The following is a 25,080-nucleotide window of genomic DNA, read 5'->3' on the forward strand; positions in this document are numbered from 1 at the left end:
CATTGCATATTGTAGTTGACAATATGATATTTGTGCATTGTCTCCAGGCTGTTGGCAAGCTAACATAAAATGAAACTGGGTGATTCGATCAAGAGTCTGAAACTCGCCATCTTGGCAAAGGCATGGCTAGCGTGCTTGGATCATCCAAATCTGGTTGTCGGTCTACTTGAACAAGGATGATCGCCGAAGCTATAAATAACCATGTACAATTCCCCTTTAACTTTGCCCTGTCGATCCCCCAGATATTCAGCCCAGATGCACTTTTTACGAGTTTTCAAGTCCAGATAAGTGAGTAACAGAAAATAGTGCCTCCTTAGCCATCAATAGTTATTCCTTTAACTCCCACACTAAGCAACTACCGTAGCAAATCACACCTTCCGTTTGAGTCCGGACTCCGGAGCAAACGGTCCACACCAATCTCGATCGCAACCCATGGGGCCACATTAGCGGGGCCAGGCACGTGAGTGGCGCCTCAACCTCCGACTTCCAAGTTTGACCATGGCCTTCTCCTTAACCACCTCGACGCATGTTTTCAACTGTCTATCCACCGTCGATGCTCGATTCGGTCTTGATGCGTTTGTGACCCCTGTCGCGTCATCTTCCCCGCGCTGCAGACCCTTGGCGATGGCCTCCACTGGTGGGAAGCCGCTGTCTTTCCTCCCAAAGGCCGACGCGGTCCTGTTGTCGTCCGAGCGCAATCCCCCGCCGCCTCGTCCCGAGGTCGTTGGACCGATCTATGACCCGGAACAGATCGATGAACCGACTGAGTCTTGGTCCCAGGGCTTGGAGTCTTGTTTCTACCCTCCAAAGACGGACCCTTATGCACCCTCCTCGGTCCCGGAGAAGCCCTGCCCCTCCCCTCGGTATTTGCGCGCTCACCTAGCCAAGAATGAGAGGCTCAGATTGTCTATGCTATGGTACTACACCCGGGACATTATCAATGAGCCTGAACTTCTCGCCGGCCTTCAAGAGAAGGCATGTCTTGCACAGGAATCCACAGGCTGGGAGTACGCCGTCATCGGCGTCCTCGATGTCAACGTCTACATTCGCTTAGCTACAGTCGGACTTGAGCTCGCTATCCTTCCTCGGGGTGAAACCCTCTGCGCTCACACGGTGACTCAGCCTCCTGGTGTATGCCATTTCTCTCTATTCCCTTGCCGCATATTGCTAAACTATTTTTTAGAATGTGTTCCTTCTACCAAACATGATGGAGGACTGGCGATTTCGGGAATCACCGTACGTGGAACAAGGAGGACTCACGGCCTATGCAGGCGTTCCACTCCGAATGCAGCACGAATCTGGTGAATGTGTTGGACTAGGGTCACTTTGCGTGGCATCAGCAACCAGCCAGGATCCTCTGTCGAAAACTCAGCAACAAACGCTCGCCCGTCTGGCCGATTGGATTGTCGCCGATATTGTTCTCTGCGCCAGAGCAAAGCGCCAACGGGAACGTCACCGGATGGCTGAACTCATCGCCGAGGTTGAGCGAGATGACGAAGATGTGGTGTCAGAGGAGCCAGTGCTTAAAATCATGAGGGCTGCCTACCCGGACGCGACAATCAGCCTTCAGTCTGCCAGGGCTGGCCACATTGAGACCGAGGGAGGACGCCCCATCCTATCATCCAACCTAGAAAACGGACTTTGGGAAGACACGAACTATATTGACGAATTCATCGCTGGCTCAAACCAACACGACACCCCCTCCGATAAGGTAGTTCGATTCGTTGCTGCTCACTGCGAGAGCACGCTGGGCCCGTCCCTACTGGTTGTTGCTACCAAGGACTTTCGTCACATATTCGACGACGTCGACTCCTGGTTCGTTCGGACCTGCGCGGGCATGCTCTCCCAGAGGTGGCAGAAGCGCTTGCTAGCAGAAGTGATGTCAGCGAAAGAAACGTTCTTGCGCGGCATCTCTCACCAACTCCGAACGCCAATTCATGGTATTCTTGGTGCTGCGGAACTCTTGGCCGAGGACTTGAAGTCGTGGGGCTCGCAGGGAAACGATACCAAACCGAACTTGGCGGAATTGGTGAAGCCTATTGTCGGTCTTGGAAAGTCGTCACTCTATCTCGAAACTATTTCAGCAGCGGGACGAGACTTAATGTCAACTGTCAACAGCATGATTACTCTCAACAGATGGACTGATATTGCGATGACAGACCGACAATATGCGGTTCATCACATCGAGGACCTCGAAACGGAGCTAGCGAAGGGAGTATCCGATATGATTTCAGGCGACACACGATACAAACCCTCGATATTCTTCAACTACGATCTCCCTGCAGGTCGCGAGAGCCTTCGGGTTGACCTCAACCTCCTTCGAGACAGCCTGCTGCCAATCGTCATCAATGCGATTCAGAACACGAGAACAGGTGTTGTGGCAGTAACCGCATCGATGGGGCAGGACGGCAAGGAATTCGTTGTTGATGTTGAGGACACTGGTTGTGGCATTCACCTCAAGGACCAAAAGCGCATATTTGATCTTTATGAGAAGGTTGGCGAGCACTCAACACGTGCTGGACTGGGCCTCCCTCTCGCTGTCAAGTTTGCAACGCTATTGCGTGGGTCTGTCGAGCTGGTGTCATCAGAGGTCGGCCGTGGTTCGCATTTCAGAGCAACCTTCAGAGATGTCGATTGTGTCTCTCTGCCTGTCTCGTCGAAACCACTGCGTTCGAAACCGAAACAAATTCCACCCAAGTTTCACAGGATGGCATCTGGCTCAGAAGACGGGCTTTTGTCCGCACATTTTGAGAAATATCTGATACGGAATGGCCTAACTGCCTCAGAGACTACAGACGACTGTCTTCTTATCCTTGATCTCATACCCGATTTAGAGGAACGCCGCACGTGCTTCTCAAAAATCCCGCGCGAACAGCCCGTCATCTGCCTTATCCCAGGGTCAGAAGAGAAAGAGACATTGGAGCCAACTTCAAACAACATCATATACGTTAGCGGCCCCTTCCTGACCTCAACGATCAACCTGGCGCTTGAAGAAATCGATAGGATCATGACGGAGATGAGCGCTTCGCGGGACAACCTTTCACGTCCGAATGGGCCGTCGCCCTTAGCAACGAATGACGAAGGCTCCAGCTCCGATGAAGGGTACGGATCGATGCCTGTTTCACCACCTTCAAACACAGCTGCAGACGGAATCGACTCCGACATGGGCACCGTAGCGCCATCGATTGACCAGACAAACGCATCAAGCCATCTAGAATCAAGGCCACCTATCTCGATTGCGAAAACCCCCACAAGCCCTGCTAAACCCAGAGCCTTACTTGTTGACGACAACGTTGTTAATCTTCGCATTATGGAGATGTATTGCAAGAAACGGGGAATACCTTACTGCTCTGCAGCTGACGGTCAGCAAGCTATCGACATTTTCTCAAAACAACAATCGTTATCCTCTGCCGGCGGGGGAGATGCTTTCCAACTCATCCTTATGGACTTACAAATGCCAGTGTGTGATGGAATTGAGGCTACTCGACGCATACGACTTTTAGAGAAGCAAGCGAATTGCGAAGCAAGTGTTTTGTTTATAGTGACGGGCCAGGACAGCCTGTCGGACAGAGAGGCTGCGAGCAGTGTTGGCGCGGATGAGTATCTCGTCAAACCTGTTAGCATCAAGCTTTTAGACCGGGGATTGAAACGATATTTCCCTGCTTTTGAGGCTGGTTAAGAGCGTGCGAAAAAGAATATACGAATTATATGTTTGGAGTTAGGATACTTAATGATCGATCAATTGTCTTGGATCTGACTCCTTCTCCGGTACTTATGAAATTTGCCGAGCTGTGTTATGGTGCCGAAAGCCTGCACAGCCTGCGCAAGGTGAACAGGGAGGCGAGAAGGCAGTAGGAGTAGTATTGAAGAAGAGAAAGGTCCGGAAGCAAGAATTTATTGGTTACAGGTATGGCCCAAGAACTTCCTGTGTGTGGTCCCAAACCCTTTTCTGTGCCTTCTCCCGGAGTGCAGACACAACCTTTGCATTGGGAGTGCAGTCGCACTTGTAGTTGACAATAAACAACCCATTTTCCTGCTTCTCCTGCGAATTCACGCCCTGCTTGCCACTCCATGGCACTCCACGGCAGCCAAAAGCAGCGCTGGTACTCTGGAACAAGTGCCTCTGTGCAGACTCTTCGTCGCTGAACGAGAATAGAGAGATGAGAGGTTCGAGGATAAGCCAGACGAACCAGGACATGAAAGTGCCCTGGTCCACGCCCCTGTTTACATTCCCCGTGTTGACCCATCCAGGCCAAGAGTGGATAAACGTCACATGCGGGTTTTCAGCAGCTAGTTTGTCCAGAGTCGTTGTGTTCATCGTGAGGACTTGAAGCTGGACCTTTCTAGGACCGAAATTCTCGGGCTTCTTGAGTTCAATGTCGTCGAGTTCCAGTGAGGTTGTTTCTAGCCCGCCTCCAAGGACACCGACTACTCTTGGGGCTTCGGCTTCCCGGAGGAGGGGAAGAAGATGGAGGATGAAGAGCATGCGCGAGTAGTACGCCAAACTCTGGACGATTTCCAGGCCCTCAGAGGTCTCCTCGCGAGCGCCAAATGGTGCGTAGCCCGGGGTAAGGAACAGCAAGTCAACGCGCGACTCCTTTCTCTTGATAACCTCGCACAATCTCTTTGTTTCGGCAAGTAGCGAGACATCGCCTTCAGTCCAAATGACTTCAGCCTTGGGATTGATGGCGCGAAGCTCCTCGATGAAAACACGCGACCGCTCCTCAGAGCTCTTGCGTCCAATCAGGTAGATTCTGACGCTGGAACTGGTTGCGACGAGGGCTTTGACTGTGAGTTTTCCGATGCCTGACGTGCCGCCGACAAAGACGGCGACGCTTGGGGCCGTGGCATCGTTGATGAGAGAGTTGGAGGTTTTTATTTCAGTGTAGGAAACCATTTTGAGAGGTGAGGAGTTGTATCCGGCGGATCCGAGGGATTCTCAAAAGGGGACAGGTTGAGGGGATATGGAAACACGGGTTGTCGAGTAATTTGGCTGAAGGATTCTAGGCGCCAGCCCCCTTTCGCGTTCCGGGTTAGCCAATCACATGGCGTTTTCCCTATCACACCGCAGCAAGCAAACCTTTCCAAGACAGGAGAGAATGGTAAGGATAATCCAACACCTTTCCAAGTCAATAAATGAATAAAGGTAAAATAAAGAGTGATGAACCGGGGGGAAAATTAACCTCTACCTAGATCATGATTTCTGACATACAATTTGAACGAAACGCTTCTTATAATCCAAACCCCGTCTATTGGCTGTCTCTTCTCTAGTTGTCTACTCTATTACACTCAAAAAAAAACCTCTGATATAAACTTTGACTCCTAAAACTCGGCGTCGACTTGAATGGTATAGCTCTTCTCCGTCTGCTTGACCACGGTAACCTCGACTCCCCAGCCAGGAACCTTGTACGAGCTTACTCCACCGGGAGCTAGGGACAGCGTTCCATCATTCTTGTCATAAACACTATCAGTACCACAACCGCCTGATCCGGGGGTCACATCCAGAACGCGGACAGGACCATAGCCTGACTTGACCGAGGTGTCGACCGTGTAGAGCAGGACACCTGGGGCGCAGACGCCTGAGTCAAGACCCTCTGGGATGCGGGCCTCGGCGACAAGTGCTGAGGTTTGGTTGACGGCGACGACAACGGCCTTGATTTCATTGTCGGAAGATTTGAGCTCTAGCGGTGTAAGAGTGTGCTCAGTAGTTCCTCGCTCCGAAACACAGTCGATGGACTCGTCGTTGAGCCAACCCAGGCGCCACTTGTCCCAGGCGAAGAAGTCAGGGCCAACACCAGAGACGTCACCCATGGCACTCCAGCCACCGACGTAGTAACCCAGACCAAGATCTTCGAACGGGTAGAAGTCAGCCAAGCACATGGTGTGGCCCGTCTCATGAGCCAACGCAATCCAGCTTTTCGGACCCCATGTTGTAAATGCGTCAGTCGCAACGGTGACAGTCTTTCTGGCGACATAATCGCCTTGTCTGGTGTTGGCTCGTGTAACAAAGGTGATGGATCGAGAGATTCCTCTGGCACCGGCGCTGTTTACGGGAACAACGTAAAGGACGTCCGACTCGGGGGGCGGAGGGCGAGTGCCTTTGGCGGTATAGGCGTCGAGAGCATCCTGGATGTAGTCCTGGTGTTCTGCCCATGTGAGACCTCGCTCCCAGCCGTAAGATGCAGCAGATGCAGGCATGCGGTAGAATTTCGACAGATCAGCCGTTACATTGAAAGACAGGGTCCCTTGAGAGGCCTGCTTGTACCATTCGGTGGTTTGGGGAACCACTGCGTCGTAGAGCGATTGGGGGGTTTCGCCTTGAGCCGGTTCGGCATCTGAAAAGTCGACAAACATCATGAAGCCGTTGAGAGTTCCGGTGCTTGGGGCACAGTCGCCATTGTAGTTGAAGCCGACACTCAGATCCACGTTGTCAACGGCAGCCAGCTTGCAAGCGGTTTTCGATTTGGGGGGTTCAGGTCTGCAGGCGGCAGCGCTGGCTACAGCAGGCCAGAGAATGGAAAGAAAAAGAGCCTTCATGATGAGCAAGTTTGGCTGGAAAGAGGATGAGAGATGGTGAGTGAAGGGGGAAAAGTTCTAGAGCTTGTAGAATGGGGCATCCTTTATATCCTCCTCGTTCTGCAGCCCATGAGGCTCATCGTGCATCGCCAACTCGGTGTTTTACCAGCATTACTGATTACTCGAGATTCACCAACTGCAAAGCCTCAATTGGATCGCCTGCGCGTTTCAGCTCGGGCAGCCACTGTCAGCGGGCGTCAGCGGACTTCGGGGTCCATGTCAGCGGGCCGGTCGCCTTCCCCGTATCGGGCTTTAATTTCACCAGCCACTCGGCGTCCTTGAGGGCTATGCTATGCTTCCCTGATTGGTTGGTATGGGGCTCGGTCTAGGGTCTGCATGCATTGTTGTGGAGTCGCGATGTTGTTTAGACTTGTCGGCTACCATTTGTCGTTTCTGATTGGCATTTGGCAATGCCTATTTTCGCAATCCCCGAGTGGTTCATGGACTTCCCTCAACCCAGAGCAGTGTCTAGTGAAGCCGGCGAGCCAGCTTCGGATTCATGCAGATTTCGGACAACGCAGAAACGGTCCGTACTGTAGTTGCACAGATTCCAAGCCGGTGTGCAACTTCGAAACTGAGTAAACGGCAAATACGGGGAAATCCGATCCCAAAGATGCCACCAAGGCTGCTCTACTTCGCCTGCATTCTCTTGTGCAGAGGTTATTGGGGAGTGGGACAGTTGCTAGCCCGCTATTATCTCGTGAGACTGCGTTCTATAGGCTCTTACTGGGAGAATCCCTTCCATGATTTTAGTCTGATACAGTTGATATGCACCGTTGTGCTAGAAGCAAGCCCTCAGTGAGACTGTGTTTTTGTGGATGTTTAGCTTACCTACCCTATAACGTCATACACCTCAAAGCGGGCTGTCATCTCTCCTTGCTGCTTTAATAACATGCCTAACAAGGTGTTGAAATTCCCGAGAATAGTGACATCTACCTATCCGAATATTCATGAAGAAAGGCAGACTCATAAGCCCTTAAACAAGTTGTTGGTTCATTGTGCTTTGTGCCTAGTTTCGTGATGCTGGAAAGGTTGGACGTCCGACCTCTAACGATGCCTCATGACTGACAACGACGGAAAAAACCAGGGGCATTGTTTAGATACTAAGACTGAAATGACAACGTGTAGACTGGGGAATGCAAGTGTAAACTGGTGATTCAGGGTGATTGATAAGAACACGCAGCCCAGTACGGGCGCTTTATCGTCTCAAGCCTCTATCGGTTCGTGCTTTATCGGCCTCACGAAATATTCCCACCATTCGGTCCCGTCGTCATCAACTTTAGCGAGATGGCCAATTTCATCAAAGTTTTTGTTCAAAGCGACGGCGCCTACACACCGACGGTGAAGACAAAAATCGCAGCTTTTCTCTGCCATTGGTTGTAGTAAAGGTTTATATCCTACTAGACGGCAGTCGAGTTCAAAGATTGTCTGAGCTTTGTATTTGCATATCCAATGGGTATGGTCCTTTAGTGTTTTCTTGGTTATAATCATGATGGATTCTTGAGTTGTGTAGAACCACCTCGGGGCTAGAATGGTTTGACAGATTGTGTCTCTATGTCTTGGTGCTAATTTAAAAGATGGCTGCGGCATAGTTTTTATATTACTCTCAGGTCTATGAATCAAAGCTCATCTTTCACTGTTAGTGACTGTGACATGACAAGTATCCATTTGCATCTCGAACTCCGTCAAGTCACTAAAGTCAAGTGGGTGTTGTGACAGACGCTGCTCGGTAACTCATCCGTACTGAGACCGTGACCAGCAGATTCTGAAGCTATCAAATCAAAGATCAATATGGCGCTGGGAATTTTAAAATCCAGTCACTACTTGACGCCAATATTTCTGCTCGCCAAAGCAGAGCCCTTTTTGGCGCGTTGTAGTTGTTACCCAGCGTCATCTTTCCGCTCTCGGATACGAGATATGTACTACCACTATGTCAACACCCGTGACTGCAAGGAAGATACAAGTACAACTCGCGAAATCAACAAGGAGAATGTGATATTAAAAGGGCAGAGCATAAGCCCTACCCCATGAGGAACAACTGCAAACCGGTTGATGTGGAGTATGTTGAGTAGCCAGCTGACACGGGCTTCAAGAAAGGAGTTATTTGGCTACCAGACGCCAAGTCGGAGTGACCGACGCGCTGCACCATCGGAGCTGTGCTCCTTGCCTCCGAACTCAGCTTAAAGATTGGTGATCTTTTCTTCAACAAGGCTGTTCCCCGCTCTGATCAAGACACTTTAGCTAACTGTGGAACATGGTAGGCAACGATGTGATGTGTGACCCTCCTCGCGTTTCCTACGAATCACCAACAAGCAATGACTTGTGCGCAAGTTTCAAATTGATATCCTCATTCCTGTTTTGTAACCGTGCAGAATCCTTCGTCTCTGCCGAGAAAAGGCCAAGGAGGCAGGATGGTTGTGATTGATAAGATGCATCTCAGCTCCAAGACTTTTGGCGCGGATCCTTTTCGACGCTATCCAATCAGACCCGCTCAAGGAGAAAAGATGATTCGGTGGCTTGAATAAGCATAAAATAGAGCTCATCTAACCTCCATAATAGCGAAGGCTGGCTGAAAAGCGGGATGGGATATGCTCTTATGCCGTACTTTGGGCTCGGCCCGAGTAGGGGTTTTGTGTAGCAGTTGCCGATTATCATACACTTCGGTGTCCGAGATCGGGGGAAGAGCTGTGAAGGTGACGAAATTTGGCAATGCCAATGTTGGTGGCCTAAGAGTGGCGTTCATATCTGCATTGTGATTACTTGGAACCAACAACAGCTGAATGTCTAGCTTGTTGGTTATTGTCTTCCCAAACCCACCCTTGCACGTATGCAACGAGTAATTGCTTACCTGGGGGATTTCTCTTTAACCCATATGTTGCCCCCTGACGTAACGCTGTACTCCCTGGCCGTCGATCATTCTTCCCCTCCACTTATCAATCTCGTCGATCCCTTTGCCAGGCCCTTCTATTTCTCACAGTTTACCTGCATACTCAATGACGAGGGGACTGATGCAACTTTCTCACACACATACCTGAGGACTCTTCCGGACTTGTTCCCCCTGTACTATGGGATCTATTCATCGTGAGACCACAATGGATGACGACGAGAAACAAAAAAATCACGCTGATGAGCGCCCACCGACCAATGACGACAAAACATCATCGAACGAGGATGCTCTTGATGGTGTCAAGGGTATCGAAGCCATCTCCAAGACTTGGACAAAGACCTCATTGGCCGTCGCCTATGGCAGGTATGTGTAGCGCGCCTAATTGACATCCCCTTGAATTGAGTTCTAGGGAGATTTACGCTAGTCATGTGGTGTCTGACTTGATGTCTGCAGTTTGCTGCTTATGGCTTTCATCACATCATTGGAGGGTCAAGTCACGGGCTCCGTCCTCATCTTCGTGACCAGCTCATTCCAAAGTCACTCACTGGTCTCGACTATCGGTGTGGTTCAAGCCGTCATTCTTGGTACGCATTTGTCATGTTAAGGACGTACTTTTATGGCTAATGAAAGGGCATAGCTGTGGTCAAGCCGCCAATGGCCAAGATTGCCGACGTCTTTGGCCGAATGGAAGCCTTCTGTGTTTCCATCGCCCTTTATACTCTGGGTTATATACAAATGGCGTCGTCAGACAATGTGGAGACGTTTGCCTCGGCTCAAATCTTTTATGCGGCGGGCAGTACCGGTCTGTTGATCTTGCAGCAGGTCTTTATCGCGGATACTACCGACTTGACATGGCGTGCCCTCTTCTCTACTCTTCCTGACCTGCCATTCCTCGTCACGACATGGATCGGTGAGCGCATCGGTACTGGTATCAGGAATAGCTCTGGCAGTTGGAGATGGGCCTACGGCATGTGGGCCATCCTCCTTCCAGTGTCGTTTCTACCTCTCCTCATCTCCCTATTCCTCAACGGCCGCCGAGCCAAGAAGCTGGGCCTTGCTCCTGAGTCCCGCACCACGATGAAAGGAAGTCCTGGACAGATTCTCTTGAATCTATGGAGAGACATGGATATCGGTGGGATTCTCCTCCTGGCAGCTGGATTCTCCTTGATCCTCGTCCCCTGCACCATCGCCGCCAAAGTGTCCAATGGCTGGAGCAACAAGAGCATCATCGCCATGGTAGCATTGGGTGCTGTTTTTGTCGTCATCTATCCGTTCTGGGAGATGAGCACTCGCCTGGGCAAGAAATATGGTGTTCAGGGGACGTTTGGGAAGATTCTCGCCAATATGGCGCCTTACCCTTTGACGCCTCTGCATTTGCTCAAATCTCGGGCCTTTAGCGCTGGCTGTGTGCTGATTACCTTTTATTTCAGTAAGCCCCTTCTCATCTTCACGAAGGATATTTCATAGCTGACGGCTTGCCAGTGGCATTCTATCTCTCAGTTCAACCATATTTCTACTCGTACCTACTTGTCGTCTGGGACCTCGACACACAGTCAGCTACCTACATTGTCCAGATTTTCAGCTTTTCGGGCACTGTGTCGTCTCTCATTGTCTCATTCCTCATCAAATTTACAAATCGATACAAGTGGTTCGTGGTCGCAGGATCCTGCCTGTACATCCTGGGCATGGGTCTGATGATGAAGTACCGCACCCAAGACGCCTCCCTGTCGGCTATCATTGGGACTCAGATCTGTATCGGTTTTGGCGGGGGTATGCTCAACGTGCCAGCTCAACTCGGCGTACAGGCCAGCGCTGGACATCAAAACCTTGGATCCGCCACGGCCATCTTCCTCACCCTTATCAGTATTGGTTCCGCTATTGGCTCTGCCATCAGTGGCGCTGTCTGGGGTCGCAATATTCCTGCCAAGCTAACTGCCTATCTTCCGGAAGAGGCGAAGCAAAACGCGACGATGATATTTGACGACATCAACGTGGCCTTGTCATATCCCATGAATGGCCCCGAACGCATGGCCATCAACCGCAGCTACCAGGAGACTATGAGCACTCTACTCACCATTGCGGTGTGCGTTTGTGTCCCGGTTCTCATTTGTGGCTTTTTAATGAGTGATTACCACCTCGATGAGATGGAACAAGGTGTCACCGGACGAGCCATTGGTGGAGAGATCGGCGAAGACAGGATGAAAGCCCAGAGGAGCAAAAAGGGAAGCTCATATAACCCAGCGAATTGGTTCAGGCGCCGCACGAACAGAGAAGTGGAATAGACAGGGAGTGTATCTGCGGCGGATACGAGAACCTAGTATATGGTTTGGATGTGATGATTATGGATTTTAGCCCGTGGTTATCGTGCTGCCGGCATTGATCTGTTGCTGCCCCTTCTTTTAGTTGTTGTGACACGCATCCAAGATATTATTCCCCTCCCGTCTTGCTTGGTGAGATACTTGGTCATTGAATTTGAAAGGGCCTGTTAAAGATGGGTTCATCTTTGTTATAAGAACTATAGATGAAACATTCCCTTTAGCCGTAATGAAGGGAGCTATGCAACCCTCGTCATACCCTGCCCGGCTATTCTACACATTGCCAGAACTGGCACATAATTGCTACCCTGAGAACTCGGGAGTCACGTAACGCCCCTGCGGAGGGTCGATGCTCTCTCGGAACTTGGAAATCATATCTCCGTTGAGCAGTTATTCACGTTGCTGTCAGACCTCCGGCTTTGGCCTTCGGCAGCGAGGAATTACGGCTCGTTTGGGTCAAGGACTAATCTCTTGCTACGCTGCTTCTAAAGACACTGCCAAGGAAGGCGCAGAGGCTACACCCGCTCGGCTCTCGATTTATATCTATATTGATAGCTGCTGTTCTTTTAGTCCACTGGGAAAACTTCATTCAGAACAATAAGGCAGAACTCTTCAACAGGCCACATGCTCGCATGCACAAAACAACATAGGCTATCGCGTTAGTCAATGTACACGACCATGAAGAAACATAATTCTCCATAATAGCCACTACAACTAGCGTGTGAATGAATAAATCCAAACAAAGCGGAAGTCGGCGGTATTTACTATTCAAAAGTAAGATCGAAGGATGTTTCCTCAGCCTAGACAGTCAATCGCCCCTCTCTGGGTCAACTACCTCACCATCTCGGGCTTTAGGGCATGATTACGCCTCCTCATTCAACAGTAAGGCAGCAGTGGGTTTGAGCAACTGCCAGGGATAAACCCTTGCTTTACCTGCGGCAAATCTGACTCGAAAATCTGGGCGGACGGATCCAGAATACGGTCGATGATGTGAACGATGCCCTGGAGAGGTTCAGCGTCATGTTTAAAAAGTCTCGCAGAGGGATGCTTACATTGGTGACGGGAAGGTTTCCTGCTGTGACCGTGGCCACACTGTTGAGGACGAGATCCTCATTGACCGTCTTTGCACTGACGTATAGGTACGTGCTGGTTTGAAGTCGGATAGTGGTCGAGTTGAAGTCAGACGTCTTGAGCTTCGCGTTTGGGACGTAATGATGTTGGATCAAGTTTCCGAGCCACCACTTTCCCTTGGCCGTCTTGGCAAACGTCTCGAAGTACTCTCCGGTGTTGTTGAAGGCCTTATTTGATGGCGCAAAAAAGGTGTATTGCCATGTTGCCGAGGTGTTGAGGGCTTGCACAAATCCTACGCAGGTTAGCCAGGGTGGTGATTTACAGCTGTTTCAGGACAAACCTCCTAGTTGATCGAGTGTTGACGATAGAATGGATAGGTCCTCTCGCGATTGGATGAAATCCAAAAGAGTATCCGATGCTGGGACGACGTAGGTACCTTCAGGAACTGGAGCGAAGGTGAGGGGTTGGCGATCGATGACCTCACAAAGAGATGTCGATGCCGCCAGGGCTGAGAGGAAGACGGAGTAGAATCTCATTGTTTCAATCCAAAGGTAAAAGGCGACGCTGCAAACACTCACGTCTACGCTGGAATTGGCGGGAGCAGAGGAGCATCACATGGACTTCAAATATCCGGCTTCTTCGTGGGCTTGGCATTGAGGACCAAAGACCGGCCCGACTCCGATGCGAGGTTCGGGACATTACCCAGGATTACCCCGAACCCCGAACTCGAGTCTTATGATGTAACCATCTTTCTTCCCGAATCATGTATAAGAAAGTCTTTCATTATTCCAATCATTGAGTGTGACTACTTCGTGGGCATATCCGTCCAATTGACTCTGTACCGATCATGAAGCTCAACATTGTCCCTTTGGCACTCCTGTCGGGCGTCTCCGCTCAAGGATTGGCCACCAAGCCACAGATGGGCAAGTCCCCAAACATCGTCCCCCCTCATATTCACGCCTAGCTAAATTTTTCTGCCAGGCTGGAATTCGTGGAACAGCTTCAAGGCCATCATCAATGAAAGCATTATTGAATCCACTGCCAACACCATTGTCAAATCTGGGTTGGCTTCCTTGGGCTACAATTACGTCCTCATGGATGCTGGATGGCAGACTCTTGAGCGAGACAAGGAAGGCCGCCAGCAGGTCAATCTCACCAGGTTTCCTGGTGGCATCAAACCCGTTGCCGATTACATCCACAAGTTGGGTCTGAAGGTCGGCATTTACAGGTGAGAGCCGGTTGAAACCACAACTACCAATGCGATCAATGCGCCATCTAACCTCTAAATAGTGACGCCGGCATCTACGGTTGCGACTTTGCACCTGGTAGCTATGGCTACGAGGAGCTTGACGCCTCCCAGTACGCCGAATGGGGAATCGATTACCTCAAGTACGACAACTGCGGAGGCTTTCAAGCTAACACGCTGTCGGTCCAGGAAAGGTTCCTTCGCATGTCACACGCGTTGAAGGACACGGGCCGTGACATCTTCTACTCCCTCTGCGAGTGGGGTCACCAGTTCCCGTGGTTCTGGGCCGATCAGTTCAGTGACTCTTACCGCATGTCTGGTGACATCCACAGCGAGTACAAGAAAGATAACAGCAATGGCTGCGCAACAGCCTACTGCCTGAACACAGGCTACGCAGGTGTTAGTGTCTTGACGATGATCCGTAAGATGCGTGAGATCTCCAGGTTTCAAAAACCAGGATCTTGGGGTGAGTTCAAGTTTGCCTCTTCTCGAATTAACTGTTGACCGTTGGTAGCGGACATGGACATGCTCGAGGTGGGTGTTGGAAACATGACAAGGCACCAGGAGGAGACACATTTTTCGTTCTGGGCGGCCCTGAAATCTCCTCTCATTATTGGTGCCGACGTCAACAACATTCGAGATTCATCGCTCGAGGTTCTGAAGAACAAGGAGATCATCGCCTTGAATCAAGATAAACTGGGGGTTGCTGTCAACTACATTCCGAGTCTATCACGAGAAGGCAAGTATCAAGTTTGGGCCGGGCCCTTGAAGTCGGGCAAGTCTCGACATGTTATCTTGGTGCAGAATTATGGCACAGATCCACTGGATATCTCGTTGCCCGTTAAGGAAGTGCCGGGTTTGAGTGAAGGGCATCGTCAGCTAATCATTCGTGACGTGTGGGCCAAGAAGAGCCTTGGGAAACTGGGTGCCACTATAGGATTGAAGGGCATCGAGGTGGATCAAGTCAAGGTTTTGGTGCTGTCTGAGAAGTAAAGGGAGGGATCCTGGGCCACTGTGGGATTTCAGACAAACGGCATGTCAGTATCTAGTTGTAGGTCCAGTTAGACAGTCAGCGAATCTTCAAGACAAATATAATGGGCTACATGGTTGCTCGAACTAAGCATCAAGGCTCTTGACGATATCAAGAGTTGGATATTTGTAGACGCCTATTGACAGTTCTTCAGTCCCAAGAATAAAGTCCATAGGGCTTTGCCTCTGAGTGTGAACGCCGATTCATTGCCAGCTAGGAAATGACATGTCAAGAGTATCAGCTACACATAACAACGTGACGACAGAACAAGAATAGTAGACCCAACCAGGCCATCCACCCAATGACCCAAAACATGGCATGGAGATACAAAACAATCCAACTTTTATTAAGCTCCTATCATTGAGGCATGAAACCTCTCAGAGACGTCACCCTGTCGCTGGGTATAATGGTCTGATCCAGAAATGGGTATGGACAGGGGTCGGCCATGAGGGAAGGGTCTGTGAAGCAGTCCGCCACAGAAATAGTATCCTGTGTGGAAGAATCCATGACATGCTGCATGCCATGGCTTGGCTGGGTCAGGAATGCATCCTGTAGTGAGCCGGGTAATGGTGGGAATGCCAAAGAAACACTGTCCGGGGAGCTCTTTGACGCGGGCTTGAATGCCATGGCCGTAGCATTGGCGTCAAGAGCAAGTTGAAAAGCCGTGGCGTGAGAATAGGCCAAACTGCTTGGTGAGTTATCCTCTTGTTCGCAGTTTGGATATTTCTTGTCGGAAAAGGCCTCTTCACGAATACTTCCAGCGCCGTGATAGCCATCCTGGCGAGCTTGTAGGAGACGTGATTTGAATTTGGACGCCAAGTTGGAGCTGGTGCTCGCATGTCTGCCATTCCACCGCTTAGAGATCTCATCGAGGCTTTGCAGGATAGCATCAAACACGGGAGATATTGGCTTCTCTTGAAAGACGGCATGTGTGAGCAATGCCCGGCCGCATACGAACAGGCAGAATGCAAATTGTGGATTTGCCAGGACGGGTGAAGTTGGGAGAAATCTCGTAGTGATACGAGATACTTCTTCTGTCGCAGCCAGACAGGTCTCCGCACTCGAAGCAGATGGGAGCTTGGCTGGGATGGATTTCCACTCTGAGGAAGGATAGGCCAGACCTTGGTGAAGGAGAACCACAGCAGTGTTGTGAGTGATGTGGGCCAACACCAAGTTAGGGTCAAGGTTGCCATCGTCATTGACTAGGCAGGCCTCCCTCCATGTTTCAGGGAGGAGGGCTTTCCATCTAGATTCTCTCTTAGAAAATGTAGTAGACACAAGATGTGTAGTTTTCACTTACTGCATGAGGCGCAGGTCCAGCTGCTTGAATCTGATGAGCCACTTTTGAATATCACGAGAATTACCAAAGTCAACCTCGTGCTGGAGTAAGAAGAAGATGACCAGCCTCAGATTCTCCGTGGCTTCTATGCAGTATGCAAATCCGCCCAAAGAGTTCTGCTCTTCCTCCCTCTCCATGTGAAGTTCAGGAAGAGCTTCTGGATGTTGCATCTGGTCCAGAGTGCCGAAGAATGGGGTCGGTATTTGAAGCTGCTCGCTTTCTTCCCAGATAGCTCCTTCGCATGGTAGTCTGCGGTGGAAGTCGGCGCTGGTAAGGCAAGGATTCCATCCAGTGCTGATACTGCAGAACCTGTCCATCAAAAAGACATTCCAAAAGACACGTCGCCTCTCCTCAGCTTCTTGCCAGCCATTGCAAGGAGGAAGGAATGTCATTCTGTTCATGAGACTTCTTCCTGCTGAAGCACTCTCGGCGACGTCGCTCTCCTCTTTGCTCAAGCGCAACTGCTCCACGGTCCTTGCCATGCTTCCAACCATGGACCATGTCGATGGACCATGTCCACTGCCGATCGTATCAAAGGCGCAGATGATGAGCGCTTGAACGTTTCGGACCGAGAATGTCTCCATGCTCTTCAGGATGACGGCCTGCCTGCATCTCGTCGCATACCAGGTCCGCAACGATGGATTCTCGTTAAGTAGGGGGTCGTCGGAAAACCTGATGCAGAGGGATACAATGGCTTGGAGAATAGTCGTCATGCCGGCTCGTTGCTCAGGCGATGCAAGAGCAGCCCTGAAATTCCGAACATGCAACATGGGAATCCAAGGGTGCACAGTTTCAAAGTAGATTTCCACCAGCGAGTCTACAAGCTCATCTGGTGGCATAGGGGTGTTGGAAAGACAGGGGTCCGTGTTTTCGATACCTGATAATGCAGGGGCTTTGGTAGTGGCTGAGGTCGATATGCTGTTACCCTGAAATTGAACTGGATCTCCTGACGCCAGGAAAGACAGCCTTTGCTTGAATGCTGAGGACTGTTCTTGTAGTGAACCCATCGGCGGTGAGGGTAGTGACTCGCTGAGCTGAGGTTGGGTGCTACCACCGGAGATGGCATTCAACATCTGCTGCCACATGATGCCCTGTCCAACAAACATGTTTTCAAGGGCGGCTGAATTGACATGTCAGGGAGCTGCTAAGCGCACTCGATATTGGGCATGACATACTGAGCCTCTGGGTGAGACTTTCCACAGCACCAGTCCGGAGTCCGGGCTTCATCTTGCCCCCGTCGTAGACACAGTTGGCGCCTGAACACAAGTTAGTCGACCTCGAAACAATTGCCAAGCTCAAGCGTAAGAGAGAAGTACCGATTTTGGAACAATTGGAACACGGTTGGTCTCTGGAGCATTTGGTCTTCCTCCTCCTGCAAGAGCTGCACGAAGGGCCCTCTTCTTCCCTAGTACTAACGCGCGCCATCTTGCGTGGTCGTTCGTTTCCTGAGGCATTTTCATCGTCACCTCGCACGTGCTCATCAACGATTGAGCCGTTTGGGCTTGCCATGTTGTCTGCGTATGTATCCGAGGCTTTTGGGCATATCGCAAATGGGCGGAGGAGGGGGAGGGAGAGGGAGAGGTCAACGTCCGAGGCCAAGATGATGAAATGTCTCTCGTGAGGTCCCCTGGCATGTGGGGGATCGTGCCACAACCCCATGGGTCCCCGCAGTGGCGTTCTATGGTGGCATTTACTATTCCGCATGCGTCCAAGTGAGCTGGGGTAGTTCGGAGCGCATGGACATGGAGTCAGGGGTTTACGGGTTCCCGGAGGAATGTTCGGGCTCATCTCCGACGGTTAATGTGCGCATGATGAAAAAGTGGCACAAGATGTGGCTAAATCGTTGATCATGGACGATTCCCTTCACGCGAGTGGTGGGGATTTAGGGGCGAGATTACCCCTCAATTACGGCACGGCAGCTGGTCACAGTTGCTACCGGCACTTCACAGATATGCTCACCACGGGATTGACCAGGGGTTGAAACAAGAACCCCACGGGGTCACGCTGGTTTAATTGCCAAGGCTACAGTGGCTACATAGTTACTCATACCTTACACCTTTATGTCCACAAGCTCAGCTCCCGTGACAGTGACAGGTCCCAGAAGTCCACTTTCAAACAAGGGGCTCGACTCATCGTAGTGCTTCCAAGAAGTGAAAGTGACTCTGTCTCCAGGCTTACGGGTGCCGTCATTTCCAAACTCATCCCCATTATTGTATCCTCTGCCATCCAAACCCTTGGCAAACCAGTCTGGCCATTCCTCGATGGCAAAATTCTGCCGTGTCGAGTTGTACTTGTTCTCTACCGGTAGCTTCTCGTCTCCAATAAGCCTGTTTGGCCAACAGTTTGTGACCTTCACCTCCAGTGTGTTGGTACGGGACGATCTCACAGCCGAGGCGATGTCTACCTCGTAGGGCGAGAGCCAGACGAGACCTTGATCCTTCCCATTCACCTTGACTGAGGCAATATTTTCAACTCGGCCCAAGTTCAGTAGTACACGTGTCTTTGCACCCTTGCTCGTCTTAGTACCGTGATCGTTGGGCAGTTGGAACTTCGTCCTGTAGGTCGCTGTTCCGGAGAAATGGGCGACGTCGAAATCCTCGTGGTCCTTCAGAGATTTGAGCTGAGACAATTCAATTGTGAGCGAGCCGCGCTTCTTGGGCAGGCGATCAGCAGGAAACTAAACCTCCCAGCTGCCATTGAGGGAGACAACTGGAAGAGAAGGTACCTCAACGCTGGTCTTCGTACCACCAGCGGAAAACGTGTATTTTCCACCGCGGCGGAAAAGGGCTTTGTTTCACCCTCTCAACTCTATCGGCGAAGGAGAGTCGGGCTGTGGCAGTCCCTGCTCGAACAATGCTTTGATTTCAGCCGCCTTCAAAGGCTCAGCGTGAACTTCAAGCCCAGCGAGGTCACCGTCGAACCGCTTTGTCATGCGTGCTGGCGCATCTGGCTGTCCCAGACCTGGATGCACAATGTTGCTTGACTTTGTGCCCTTGCTTATTATTTCGCCATTGATATATAGCGAAGGCGTGTCATTTTCATACATGATGGCGAAATGAGTCCACCCCGAGATGGCAAAGTTGTTGGCGGTCTCAGTGAGACCAATGACAGTCTCGGGGCTAGAAGTTGTCGCCTCCCCGATCTGAATACCGTTGGTCCCCAGAGAGAGTGACATTGATGCATGTCCATTCCCATATGATGACGTGGGGTAAATGATGTAGTTTGAAGTGCCAAACTGTGCAACCTCCGGCTTTGCCCATAGTGTAACAGCAAATGAAGACGAAATGTTTTGGTGAGGTGTTGCCACGAAAGACTCGAAAGGTGTCGCCGCCAAGAGCTGGTGACCGTCTTTGGACACTGAATGAAGACTCTTGCTCGCCTTCCGTCGCATGACAACGACGATAGACTCTGATGGGTTAAAGTTATAGGCCAGATTCGTGCGAGGGCCTGATCGGCTACTGATGGCAAAATCAACAGTTTCGCCAGTAGCGGGATTCAAGATCTCTGGATATCCTTGTCCTCTGAGGCTGAGTACGACATCAACCTGCTCCCTAAGGCCGTTGCTGACGAAGAAAACATTTTCTGAACCATCGGTTCTCTGGGTGTAGTAGATCGCAGCGTCATTGCGAAAGAGGTGAACTCCAGATTTGGTGCGAGATCAACGGCTTTCAAGGCTTCGGCAGCGGTCATGTTTGTGAAAACGTTTCCATTGCCAGCGAGGCCCCACAGCGATTTGGCGAGTTTAGATATCTCTTGGTTGGTGTGGTTGAGACCAGCTCCGCGGGCGGTTGGTGTACTTGAAAGGAAAAGAGTGGGCACACAAGCTTGAGCAAGCTCAAGAACCTTGGTGATGCCTTGCTTGGTTGCGCTCGACAAATCCGGGAAAATGAGCAGTCGATAGGATGTGCCAGATGGATACGCTGCTCTGCCGTCCTTGGCTTTCAGGTCCAGAAAGTTCGCCCGAGAAAAGATGTCTGCTTGATAGGATAGGGGGACATTTTAGGGGCTGTTGTAAGGCACAGTAGCTTGTGATGGCTCCTCGCTGATGAAGCAAGCGACGTCAACATAGGCATCGGTGTTTTGCAGGATATATGACACTCTTGACAGGTGCTTGTTCCAGCCGATTTGTTGCTTTGCCCAAGTGTTCATCCGGTCGAAGTGCGTGCGGAATGGTCCAAAAGTCATTCCAGGAAAAGTCGCATTCACAGGTTGATGAACGTAGCTGTGAAAGATGAACCGATTAGGACCAAGAGTCATCATTCGATCGCCTGTTGCTTTGAGCTGGAATGGATGCTCGGTCCAGGTAGAAACGTCGGGCTGGCCGGTGAAGGTCTCGACTGGCTGGATTCGTTCTCGTTGGGTATGGCTGCTGGGATCCCCAAGCTTTGGGTAACCGTCAGATCCATATGTGTAGTGTGACCAGAACTCTCAGAGTGCAAAATCAGCCGAGGTAGCCAACTCCATGCTGTCAAAGGGGCCGTCTCCATATGGTTCGATGAGCAGAGAGAGGCCATGGTTTCTCAGGCGCTCCCGAAAGCATTTGTAGGAGTTGGTCTTGACCAAATCAGCATGGATAAGGCGGAAATCGTACAGAAACTTTTCCGTCTTCTCGGTCGAGCCGATTATGCGGCCTGTGGCTGCCAAGATCCATGGTCTCAGAGAGTAGCCCCGTAGAAGCTTAAAGTGATCTTCCAGGTGACCGTCCCAGTTCTGCATGCCTTGTAGGATGTTAGTTTAGTGGCCTCTAAATTGGGAGATGTGACCATACCGAGTTCGTAACTGCCGATCTCAAATCCGTAGAATGTTCTAGGGATGTATGGCTTCAAAGCCTTGATGACTCTTGTCAGATGAGTATCGAAGTGAGCGTCAATAGACTTCTTGCTAAAGAGGTCCACGGAAAATCCTGGGCACATTTACCTATCAGCGTGGTCTCGGTGCAGAGTTGGTGCTTGCAGTTGGTACAGACAAGTATAGAAAATCGAACGATAAAATGAATGAAAGGGTCGAGTTACCTCCGTATCGATCAGGCCTTGCCGGCATGTCTTGCCCCGTCACTGTGTAGCCGATCCTTACGACAGTGTAAGTCTCGTCGTTTGATGGGCGCCACTTCAGCTTCCGTCGTTTGTAAGATGCGAGCTGACATCGATTATGGATGAACGGTCGATAGAAGGAAGATCAGCAGTTGTGAATGAGGCAGCCGTCACGGAGACTTCACAGCCCAATTGGGTAGTCTGGGCGAAGAGACATCGATCCTAGTAATCCACGTTGGGCCGGAGGGAACCAGTCGAAGATATTTGGCCTTGACCTGTTTGAAAGTAATGACAGCTGGGGCATCCATCTACCTCAAGGCTGGAGCAGACACAGTAACTGAGACAGATATTGTCGTGCAGTAAATAGAGCCAATTAGACCCCCTAGCCACTATGGGGGCCCCCTACCTTTTGGGTGGCCTAACGGCCTATTTTTCTGTATCACAGATATCCAGTCGACAGAATTGTTGGAGACAGAAATTGACCACTGCAGAGGATAGTCGCGGGCACCATCGAAAGTGTTGAGAGGCGGTTCTGGTATACGATAAATCGCAATAGCTTGAGCGGTGAAGATTTCTTTAAAAGCGATGTCGAGTTTTGCAGATTTCGATTCCAGCCTCAGTGGGTTTATTCTGTCAATTGTTGATGTGATGTTGGTCTTGACGGCGGTCTCGTTGATGCGAACTTCTTGCACAGCGTCTCGAAACACCAGGTGTCCCTCTCCTTGGCCGGTTGGATAAGCCAAGGTGAAAAGGTTCTGGTACACGCCCAACTTGCTGAAAGGTTTGGGTAGGGTGGTGTCACTGGAGGAGTGATTCGGCTCTCCGTCCAGACCAATTCCTTCATTGTCTCGTTGACGGGCAAGGCATGACTGCAACACCAGAATATCCCGGAGAATTGTGCATTGCCGCCTGCATGCCACGTTTCTCAAGACCCTTGACAGCGTGAACAACCAAGTCGAGCCATTCAGGGCTGCCCTAAGTCACAGGCCCTTCTGGTAGCCCGGCTTGAACGTCTTTGATGAGGGCACCGCCGTGACCAGTCTCTGCCATGGCCGCAAGATCTTTGTCGAGACCATCCTCGTTGATTTTGCCGTCCGTCCAGCGCCAGTATACATAGGGTCCGAGGTGAGATTTGGGTGAAGCAAAGTTCTTAGCGAGAGTTTTGGACTCGAGGATCTGGGCATTTCCACGAGCAGAAAGGGCGACAAAGGAAACGAACAAGAGAATGACGGTAGAATGACCTAACGCGAGAGGATACATGTTGGTGGTAAATGAGAAGCATTGGAGAAATCGCGTTGTCCATCTTAGCAATAAACAGAGGTCACAAGATGAATGTAATTATATCCGTCTCTTCTGTCATGCCGCAACCCGGCCCATAGCCGGAGATGTGGTACCATCATCTCCGCATTGAAAACCTGGGGCCCCGCAAACTCCGTCACCCTCAGGTCTTGCAGAGACCAAGGAATTTAGTGCCGGACTAACTGTCGGGCTTCGTGACCGGCCATCTGCCCCGCCTCGGGCCATCATGATAAGAAGGAGGTGTCGAGCCAAGACGCAAACAAGGTTGGTATTTGGATACTTCGCTAGAATATCGTTTCAACTCAGCAGTGCCAAGAAATATGGCCAATTGCTCCAACATGACTTGGTTAGGTTGGGTCTTTGTGGCTATTCTTTACGCATCTTCACCAGCCTCAGGTTTGCCCACCTGCGATGGACGCCCTCCAATTGCCACAACTAAGAATGGGACGCTCAGAGGCTTATATCTCCCCGAGTTCCATGAAGACCTCTTTCTGGGCGTTCCCTTCGCGCAGCCTCCTCTCGGCGACCTGCGCTTAAGGCATCCCGTCTCACTGAACGAATCGTGGCATGGCGTGCGAAACGCTACCAAGCGAAGCCTTACTTGTCCCGGTTATGCCGGGTTTGATAAAGGCTTGGACTTGGGAGAAGGTGAGCTGATACAGCATACGAACGTCATCAGGGTTTGGCTGACAAATTATCGATGGAGATTGCCTGACGGTCGATATCGTACGACCAGCTGGTGTGCGCGCAAATGATGAGCTTCCCGTATATGTGTGGATTTACGGCGGAGGTATGAACCCCCCAGCATCGGCAGGGTATGTGATCTGACGTGGCGGCATAGGTTTCACGGCTGGAGGCAGTGCTGATCCTCGCTACAACACATCGTACCTTGTCAATGCTTCAGTGAGCATCGGCAAGCCTATCATCGCCGTCTCGATCAACTACCGTGTCGGCGGGTGGGGCTTTCTCGCCTCCAAGGAGATGGAGAAGGACGGAGCGTTGAACATTGGTCTCTTTGATCAGCGCCTTGCTCTCAGATGGATTCAGGAAAACATTCAGGGTTTTGGTGGCGATCCTCGCAAGGTCACCATTGCTGGAGAGTCTGCTGGAGCTTTCAGCGTGGGTTATCATCTTGTCGGATTTGGAGGCGAAAACGAGAACTTGTTCAGAGCTGCCATCCTGCAAAGTGGTTCGGCCCTGGGTCCTTCAAGTGAGCATATTCCTGACATTTCTAATGCATTTGTGCTGACCCAATCATAGTTCAACGTGTAACAGGCGACTATCAGGACATTTACAACAACGTCACAAAAACTGTTGGCTGCTCCAAGCACAAGGATACCCTCCATTGTCTTCGCCATGCCAAGTACGAGACTCTCTTCAAGGCGTTTGCTCCCTTCGTCGTCACACCCGTCCTAGATGGTAAATTCCTCACTCAGCTCCCTTCGGCGTCCTTCAAGAAGAATCAAGTTGCCAAGGCCGCAATCTTGATTGGCTCCAACACCGACGAAGGAACCGCCACCTTCTTTGGTCCGCGAGGAACTTTGAACACTGATAAGGACGTCGCCAAATATCTGTCCACCATGGGATCTGGGCTTGATACCAAGACTGTCCGCCACCTCATGCAGCTCTATCCAGATGATCCAGCTCAGGGATGTCCCTTCAATACGGGCGAGGAGCGCTTCGAACAGAACGGGAAGCAGTACAAACGTGGGGCTGCCATTGTGGGGGACTACGTCATCCATGCTGGACGACGTACAACAGCCGAATACTTCGCCTCTTTATCCCGACGCCATCGGCAGCCCGTCTACACATATCGCTTTGATCAGGCACCGTGGGATGATAAGGAAGAACTTGTTGCCACGGAAGCTCCCGTTTCCAGCACACACTACGCGGAAATCTGCTTCGTTTTCAACCAGGAGCCAAGTGCGAGTAAGAAGAATTCCAACTGGATTGGTCCGCATCCCGAGTACTACCAGCTTTCAAAACTCATGTCTCGAAGCTTCATATCCTTCGTGCATGATCTTGATCCAAATCACCATGGAGTCAAAGGAGCCCCTAGATGGCCAGAGTATGGACAGGGCCAAAAGAACTTTGTCTTCAAGGTCAACAACTCCTGGGTTGAAAGAGATGATTGGAGGAAGCCTCAACTTGAGTATTGGGGGAAGATTTGGACCAAGTTGGAGACCTGACGTTTCTAGGTCAAGGGAATGATTGAGCAGACCTTGGGAGGTTGACGGAATGTTGTGGGGTGGAGAGATGATCCGATAGGTCGAATAAGAGGTTCTAA

The 25,080-nt window shown here is 50.9% G+C and overlaps 11 protein-coding genes across 11 annotated transcripts; 4 read left to right on the top strand and 7 right to left on the bottom strand.

The window, feature by feature from the left end:
* Positions 1-498: 498 nt before the first annotated feature.
* Positions 499-3,679, top strand: NCS54_00468700 (Hypothetical protein; the record flags this gene model as incomplete). The annotated part of the gene is made up of 2 exons (XM_053150215.1): positions 499-1,131; positions 1,184-3,679. 2 exons carry the CDS (start codon positions 499-501, stop codon positions 3,677-3,679), a joined length of 3,129 nt encoding a protein of 1,042 aa, XP_053006190.1.
* A 222-nt stretch (positions 3,680-3,901) lies between these two features.
* Positions 3,902-4,897, bottom strand: NCS54_00468800 (Hypothetical protein; the record flags this gene model as incomplete). The annotated part of the gene is made up of 1 exon (XM_053150216.1): positions 3,902-4,897. The coding sequence occupies one exon, from the start codon at positions 4,895-4,897 to the stop codon at positions 3,902-3,904; it is 996 nt and encodes a 331-aa protein (XP_053006191.1).
* Positions 4,898-5,322: 425 nt separating this feature from the next.
* Positions 5,323-6,537, bottom strand: NCS54_00468900 (Hypothetical protein; the record flags this gene model as incomplete). Its single annotated transcript, XM_053150217.1, has 1 exon — positions 5,323-6,537. The coding sequence occupies one exon, from the start codon at positions 6,535-6,537 to the stop codon at positions 5,323-5,325; it is 1,215 nt and encodes a 404-aa protein (XP_053006192.1).
* A 3,131-nt stretch (positions 6,538-9,668) lies between these two features.
* On the top strand, positions 9,669-11,745 carry NCS54_00469000 (MFS domain-containing protein; the record flags this gene model as incomplete). Its single annotated transcript, XM_053150218.1, has 4 exons — positions 9,669-9,826; positions 9,917-10,047; positions 10,101-10,892; positions 10,946-11,745. The coding sequence occupies 4 exons, from the start codon at positions 9,669-9,671 to the stop codon at positions 11,743-11,745; spliced, it is 1,881 nt and encodes a 626-aa protein (XP_053006193.1).
* Positions 11,746-12,654: 909 nt separating this feature from the next.
* NCS54_00469100 (FAS1 domain-containing protein) lies at positions 12,655-13,385 on the bottom strand (the record flags this gene model as incomplete). The annotated part of the gene is made up of 3 exons (XM_053150219.1): positions 12,655-12,780; positions 12,831-13,141; positions 13,190-13,385. 3 exons carry the CDS (start codon positions 13,383-13,385, stop codon positions 12,655-12,657), a joined length of 633 nt encoding a protein of 210 aa, XP_053006194.1.
* A 311-nt stretch (positions 13,386-13,696) lies between these two features.
* NCS54_00469200 (Alpha-galactosidase) lies at positions 13,697-15,088 on the top strand (the record flags this gene model as incomplete). Its single annotated transcript, XM_053150220.1, has 4 exons — positions 13,697-13,772; positions 13,831-14,077; positions 14,140-14,561; positions 14,610-15,088. 4 exons carry the CDS (start codon positions 13,697-13,699, stop codon positions 15,086-15,088), a joined length of 1,224 nt encoding a protein of 407 aa, XP_053006195.1.
* A 394-nt stretch (positions 15,089-15,482) lies between these two features.
* Positions 15,483-17,973, bottom strand: NCS54_00469300 (Zn(2)-C6 fungal-type domain-containing protein; the record flags this gene model as incomplete). The annotated part of the gene is made up of 4 exons (XM_053150221.1): positions 15,483-16,371; positions 16,426-17,584; positions 17,640-17,720; positions 17,781-17,973. The coding sequence occupies 4 exons, from the start codon at positions 17,971-17,973 to the stop codon at positions 15,483-15,485; spliced, it is 2,322 nt and encodes a 773-aa protein (XP_053006196.1).
* Positions 17,974-18,514: 541 nt separating this feature from the next.
* On the bottom strand, positions 18,515-20,154 carry NCS54_00469400 (Hypothetical protein; the record flags this gene model as incomplete). Its single annotated transcript, XM_053150222.1, has 3 exons — positions 18,515-19,084; positions 19,358-19,991; positions 20,042-20,154. The coding sequence occupies 3 exons, from the start codon at positions 20,152-20,154 to the stop codon at positions 18,515-18,517; spliced, it is 1,317 nt and encodes a 438-aa protein (XP_053006197.1).
* Positions 20,155-20,463: 309 nt separating this feature from the next.
* Positions 20,464-21,377, bottom strand: NCS54_00469500 (Hypothetical protein; the record flags this gene model as incomplete). Its single annotated transcript, XM_053150223.1, has 3 exons — positions 20,464-20,847; positions 20,902-21,182; positions 21,233-21,377. The coding sequence occupies 3 exons, from the start codon at positions 21,375-21,377 to the stop codon at positions 20,464-20,466; spliced, it is 810 nt and encodes a 269-aa protein (XP_053006198.1).
* A 1,092-nt stretch (positions 21,378-22,469) lies between these two features.
* On the bottom strand, positions 22,470-22,754 carry NCS54_00469600 (Hypothetical protein; the record flags this gene model as incomplete). Its single annotated transcript, XM_053150224.1, has 1 exon — positions 22,470-22,754. One exon carries the CDS (start codon positions 22,752-22,754, stop codon positions 22,470-22,472), a length of 285 nt encoding a protein of 94 aa, XP_053006199.1.
* A 377-nt stretch (positions 22,755-23,131) lies between these two features.
* On the top strand, positions 23,132-24,982 carry NCS54_00469700 (Carboxylic ester hydrolase; the record flags this gene model as incomplete). Its single annotated transcript, XM_053150225.1, has 4 exons — positions 23,132-23,441; positions 23,500-23,583; positions 23,635-24,003; positions 24,054-24,982. The coding sequence occupies 4 exons, from the start codon at positions 23,132-23,134 to the stop codon at positions 24,980-24,982; spliced, it is 1,692 nt and encodes a 563-aa protein (XP_053006200.1).
* Between the last annotated feature and the right edge of the window lie 98 nt (positions 24,983-25,080).

Source organism: Fusarium falciforme, chromosome 3, assembly GCF_026873545.1.
Source record: "Fusarium falciforme chromosome 3, complete sequence".
NCBI lineage: Eukaryota > Fungi > Ascomycota > Sordariomycetes > Hypocreales > Nectriaceae > Fusarium > Fusarium falciforme.